The 6,000-nt window shown below is 35.2% G+C and overlaps 1 protein-coding gene across 3 annotated transcripts; it reads left to right on the forward strand.

Moving 5' to 3' along the window:
- Positions 1 to 1,071: 1,071 nt before the first annotated feature.
- Positions 1,072 to 5,724, forward strand: LOC146897443 (GRF1-interacting factor 3-like). Of its 3 annotated transcripts, none has more exons than XM_085734550.1 (6): positions 1,072 to 1,148; positions 1,331 to 1,443; positions 1,639 to 1,745; positions 4,215 to 4,291; positions 4,800 to 4,884; positions 4,976 to 5,724. In XM_085734550.1, exons 3-6 carry the CDS (start codon positions 1,665 to 1,667, stop codon positions 5,381 to 5,383), a joined length of 651 nt encoding a protein of 216 aa, XP_085590676.1. In that variant the 5' UTR covers positions 1,072 to 1,148; positions 1,331 to 1,443; positions 1,639 to 1,664; the 3' UTR covers positions 5,384 to 5,724. The 3 variants fall into 3 exon arrangements, with proteins under 3 accessions (XP_085590676.1, XP_085590675.1, XP_085590677.1); XM_085734549.1 differs by lacking the exon at positions 1,072 to 1,148 and adding an exon at positions 1,157 to 1,239; XM_085734551.1 differs by lacking the exons at positions 1,072 to 1,148; positions 1,331 to 1,443 and adding an exon at positions 1,157 to 1,239.
- The last annotated feature ends 276 nt before the right edge of the window (positions 5,725 to 6,000 follow it).

Here is a 6,000-nt window from a genome sequence, read left to right on the forward strand (position 1 = left end):
TATTGTGAGTAGCACTTGGCTCCCTAAATTTTTATCATCACCGACTCTATGAAAAAAAATTATCTTGTATATCTACAATTAATTATTTACCATTACAAATCATTAAAAAAAAAGTTTACTCTTTCTCCCATTTAACTTTTTACCGTTTCATTACTTCACTTTCAACCCTTTTTTTTGTCGAAACTTTCAACCTTTAGATTCAATATAAGTTAACCTCCTCATAGTTTTTCTTTGTGAATTTTTTTCCTTCAAAAAATGTGATTCAAGTGTAGTTATCAAAATCTCGATTTAAATCCCAAAATCCTCAAGCTTACGAGCCTCACCTATCCATATTGTGCATAGAATCCCGGCTTAGTGTAATTATCTTGGACATTTAACCCAAAACTAATGTAAATAACATTTAACTATTTAAAAAAGAAAAAAAAAACTAACCTTTTGTCTTGACCATACCCCCTTTTCTCCAAAAATACCCCATTTTTCTAACCACATTCACATTTTCCCTAAACACATAGTCATGTATATATACTACTATTTTTTTTTTAGGATAATTTGATTTTGTTTGCGATTTTACGTTTTACGATCCTATTACCACCCTTCGATCCTATAAAATTAACTGTGTAAAATTCATCAATTTTTGTTGCAATCATATATTTTACAATCTTGCTACCCCTTTCGATCCAATGCTAGGTTTCAATTGTAACAAACTTAAATTCAAACTTTGTGATAGTCAATATTGTACACAAGAAAACATAGAGTAAAATTTTCCAATTTCACTCGAGATTTCCGTAAAATTTCATATAACATTTTCAGAAAAAACCTATCGAAAAACTCATAACTCTAATCCATTGATTCTTCTAGTTTTTTAAATCATATATTTCAAAAGTCTGGTCAAACCAAATTACTTCGATATTTAATTGAGTCAAACTTGTCTCAATTAAAAACTGGTCATAAAGTTCCGACCGACACAAATACAACAATAGTTCCCAATCGACCCAATCCTAAACCCAATTCTCGGTTGAACCGACCGATCCGGTCTATAAAAACATTGTAGTACTAGTACCAAACCAAACGAAGCAACAGTCAACAATAACAAGTACAAGAAGAATACGCACGCGCGGACATATAAATAACCCTTTGTAGATTTTGAGGTAAAAGTTTGGAACAACCTAAACCGAACCACACTCACACACAACACAACACCAAATCTAAGTCTTTAACAAGTTTTTGTTCTTTGGTTCGGTAATATTTTATTCTAACTCAACAACACTTGTTAAAGTACCTTAATTTATTCCTTGTTCTCACGTTCTTGTTCTTTGTCTTTTGATTCCAGAAACAACACACATAGCATCCTTAAAAGATCAAAACAACAAAGATCTTGTTACAAAAACAACTTCAGTTTCACTTCACAAAGTTTTTTTTTTTTTCAACTGAACCAAAACCCAGGTACTATTTCTCTCTCTCTTTCTGTTAAAGTTTTTGTCTTTAACACTTTTTTTTATGTTAATTATGTTTTATCCTTGATGGGTTTTTTTTATAGGTTTCTATTTGGGGTTTGGGTTTGTTAATTGTTGATTGAGTTGATTTTGGTTAATTAGGGTTTAGGGTTTTTTAATTAATTTTTTTGATTAATTATTTCAGTTAAATTAGATAACAAGGAGAAGAAGATGCAGCAGACACCGCAAATGATTCCTATGATGCCTTCATTCCCACAACAAACAAACATAACCACTGAGCAGATTCAAAAAGTATGTTTTTTTCACTGTTTCAATCCCTATTTTTCAATTTGATGCAAAAAAAATTAAAACCCTATATTTTTCAATTATAATTATAAGTTATAGATTTTTATTTCATGTTTTTTGATGTTTTTTGTTGGATTTTATTGTTCCTCCCTTCATTGGAATGATTTGGATATTGGGAAGTTATGGTTGTTAAACAGAAGATAATGGTTTGGATTTTTTATAATATGTATTATTATTTTTTCTGCTTTTGTGTTAAGAGTTTTATGTGTCTCAATGGAAAACAAGAAGGAACAAGAAGTGCATCTTTGAGTTGTTTTTAGATAATTATCTAGATGTCTCGAAGTATGTATTTCCGTGATGGTGTGAATCAAATTAGTTTATATTGAGTCTATACCTCCACTCTGTACAATTGTATGTGCTGATTATTTCTCGGCTTTCTCATTGTCAACTGACGCCTGTTGTTAGTTTGTTATTTTCCAAAAGGCGTATCTGTAATTCTGTATATATCTATATCTCCTTGCTGAGAACAGTGTCTTGAACCTGCCGGGCTGGCTGAGTCTTAGTTTGTATTGTGTGATAGATTCTCTATCTTAAAAACCTCTTATTGATCATAAATCCTACATAGACACCTTAAACCCTTGGAAATTTCCTTACTCTTTAATTCTGCGTTGAGTAAGCATGAAATTTTAATGAAAACAGACCTGGAAAATTCTGCCACATATTTAGGAGTAGACTTTTTTTTAGGATAGAAGATAGAAGAATATAGACAGATTATGATTACTTATTTTATTTGAAGAAAATGTACAGCTGAGAGAAGTGACAGCCATCGGTGTATAGAATCTGAACAGTTTGCCTCAATTGAAATTTCGAGGGCATTAGTATTGCTTCCTTGCACAGTTACTAAAAGAAAGGATAAAGCAGACACAAGCAAGATGATTAATTATAGGTATCCTATAATCAATCAGAGCCCTTGCTATCAATACTAGACCATCAATCCCTCAGCATATACTTATCTTATGGCATAACCATGTGTTTGGGAGAACTTAAGCAAGTAGCTTAATTATGGTCAATTTGAAAGCTAGAAATCTTGCAACTTTTCTAGGGCAAGGCGGTTCTTCCACATGTAATTCTAGAACAGTCTAAATTGTTGTCTTGGAGTTGGTCACTCTTAAAGAAAAGGTTTCAAATATTAAATTTCTCAATGGATGTCTAACCCTCTCGGTTGTGTAGGTGTTGGTAGATTACTTGTTTAAGTCTGTAGTGGACAGTTTTTAAGCACGGGGTGTTCTATGTGGCTGTATGATAGTTTAATTAAGTTGAGTTTTATGCATCTGGTGGCATGCAAGTTGAGTTGGCAATTGTGCTGCTTTGGTCAACCGGCCTGTGAGTCAAGTAGTAGTATTAGTGAAGTCTTATACTTAATTTCTCTAAGTGTGAGGGGAGTATCCTGAAGGCTCGTATGTACAGTTTGTTTTTTTACAGGATGATGGTGAATCATCTGATGTGAGCTGATTATAAATCATGCGATGCAATTGTAGTTTGGGAGTGGATTCCTATATAAGTGCAACATGTGGTTGTAATGAAAACTATTCATTTCCTGTTGGTGCATTGTTGTATTAGTTTCAAGAGGCTCAATCTCATGCCTTGTTGTAACCCTTCTGCATGAAATCAGATTGTTCTGTTTGTGGCAGTGTTGTCCATGGCGGACCATGGCAGAGAGCCAAAAACCCTCCATACCGACCAACATGTGGCGCTGCCATATCCGAGTATGACTCCGTTGCGCCACCATCCTTCCCAAAATTATCCATGCTAAATAGCCAAAAACCCACCATCAATATCTGCCATGGCGTCGCCATAGCTGATATTTGACAACACTGGCTTGTGGGTTTGCAAGCTTTGGTCGGGCGGTATAATGTCATGTCAATGGACTGTTCTTCATCTGCAACATTTGCAGTTTGGGGGATGTTTGTGCGTGTCTGAGTCGCAATTTGGCAGGCGGCATTGCAGTTGTTTTTATGTAGAATTCGCTCTAGTTCTTGCTCATTTTGCTTTTGGCGTGTTGTCCTTCGGAGTCAGTTTGGCTGTGGTATTTTGTGTCTGATTTTAATTCAGAACTTTGTATTTTTTTTCTTTCCTTGCACATGTTGTTTTTGGTTGTGATTATTGAATGCACTCTCTTTGCCTTTGTGGAAAAAAAAAAAAACCTATGACATGTCTATGTTTTTTGTTGCTTATTTCAATGAATTCCCAAGAATATGCTTATGAAAACAATTTACACTTATCTGTACAACTCTTCCTTGATTATAGAAATAATTTGTACATAAGTATGCTGTTTATTGTCATGAAATTGTCCATTTATTCTTTATGTATTAGGAAATTTATAGGATAAAACCTAAGGTTTTTTCTCCATTTATCTATTTATCACAATAACTATCATTGTGTAATTTAAAAGCCATGTCTTGGTATTTCATGCAGTATCTTGATGAGAACAAGAAGCTGATCCTGGCAATATTGGACAATCAAAATCTTGGAAAACTTGCAGAATGTGCCCAGTAAGTTATCTCGAATTCTCTGCATGTTTTTCTTATGAAATAGCGGCACTTTAGGACTATTGGAAATTTTGGACATTCAATGTTTTTATATAGCGGCTCTATAGTGCTATTGCATAGTAGAAGTTAAACAAATTGCTATTGTTCTGCGATACGCTATTTAGTAAAAAATAATATGGAATAGCGGCACTTTAGGACTATTTCATAGTCGAATTTGAACAAACCGCTATTTTCCACAATCTGCAATTGATAACTCTGCCGACATCTGACTCAAATTACTGGCTGATTGTCTCTTCATCCTCTGATCCCTAACGTTTTTTTAATTACATTTGATTTGACGTTTCACCAAAGCATATAATATGTAATTTATGATGGACTTCATTTCTGATAGTCGAATTATAACTTTTAATCTATATGCATTGCAAGCAATTGTTCTTTTAGATGTTTGTGTCAACAATGGTACATTTCCGAGGTTTTATGTTATGGTTGTGTGATGAATTTGACGTCTTAGGTACCAAGCTCAGCTTCAGAAGAATTTGATGTATTTAGCTGCAATTGCTGATGCTCAGCCACAAACACCGGCCTTGCCTCCACAGGTAAAAATAGATCCTAGCTTGTGCCTTGGGAGTCGTAAGAATTTTCCATAACACTGATTTAATTGCCTTGTAATGTGTTATATTTATGCAGATGGCCCCGCACCCTGCGATGCAACAAGGATTCTATATGCAACATCCTCAGGCTGCAGCAATGGCTCAGCAACAAGGAATGTTCCCCCAAAAAATGCCAATGCAGTTCAGTAATCCGCATCAAATGCAGGATCAACAGCAGCAGCAGCAGCAGCAGCAGCAGCAACAGCTACATCAGCAGGCTATGCAAGGTCAAATGGGACTTAGACCCGGAGGGATAAACAACGGCATGCATCCAATGCACAACGAGGCTGCTCTCGGAGGTAGCGGCAGTGGTGGTCCAAATGACGGGCGTGGTGGTGGAAGTAAGCAAGATGCTTCGGAAGCTGGGACAGCTGGTGGTGATGGTCAAGGAACCTCTGCCGCAGCTGCACATAACAGTGGTGATGCTTCAGAAGAGGGAAAGTAATGTGATTTTCGTGTATGTTGTTTAATAAGACAATGCCATGTGACTGTTGATAGTAGGATTTTCTTAAAAAAGGTAGCAGGACTAGAATGATCTTGATGCCCTTTGATTGGTCGACCAGAGGAGCTTAGGTAGATGTGATGTTGTGTTGCTAGGGTTTTTGGCATGCAGCGAGTTTGTGTCGGCTGAAATTGTTGTTGCCGCAATAGGAAGTACTCATTACCTAAAGAGGTGAAAGTTTGTGATCCATAGTATAACAGTGCACTGCCCTTCAAGTTTGTGATTGTTGTTTTTTAGTTCATTCTTAATTTTCAGTAATTTTTATAAATTTTCGCATTGTTTTCGTACTTCTCTCATTTTCAAAGATTTTTCATGAAATGATGAAAACTGCATTTTCTTATGTTGCTTTCATCATTTTTTGTTCAAATAAAAAAATTAGTAATTAAATTGTCTCTTTTTGAAATTCACGCGATCATCGTTGATTTCAGCCATTCGATGAATATCAGATTATTTGCATGTTCTTAACTCGATTAGATAAAGTTATAATATGAGTGGTCTGATCTTTATCTAACGGTTGAGATCTGTTGACTGTAGTGATTGTAGGGTTTGATAACTGCAGA

Source organism: Medicago sativa, chromosome 8, assembly GCF_051527215.1.
Source record: "Medicago sativa cultivar Bolivia chromosome 8, Bolivia_mono, whole genome shotgun sequence".
In the NCBI taxonomy this organism is placed as follows: domain Eukaryota; kingdom Viridiplantae; phylum Streptophyta; class Magnoliopsida; order Fabales; family Fabaceae; genus Medicago; species Medicago sativa.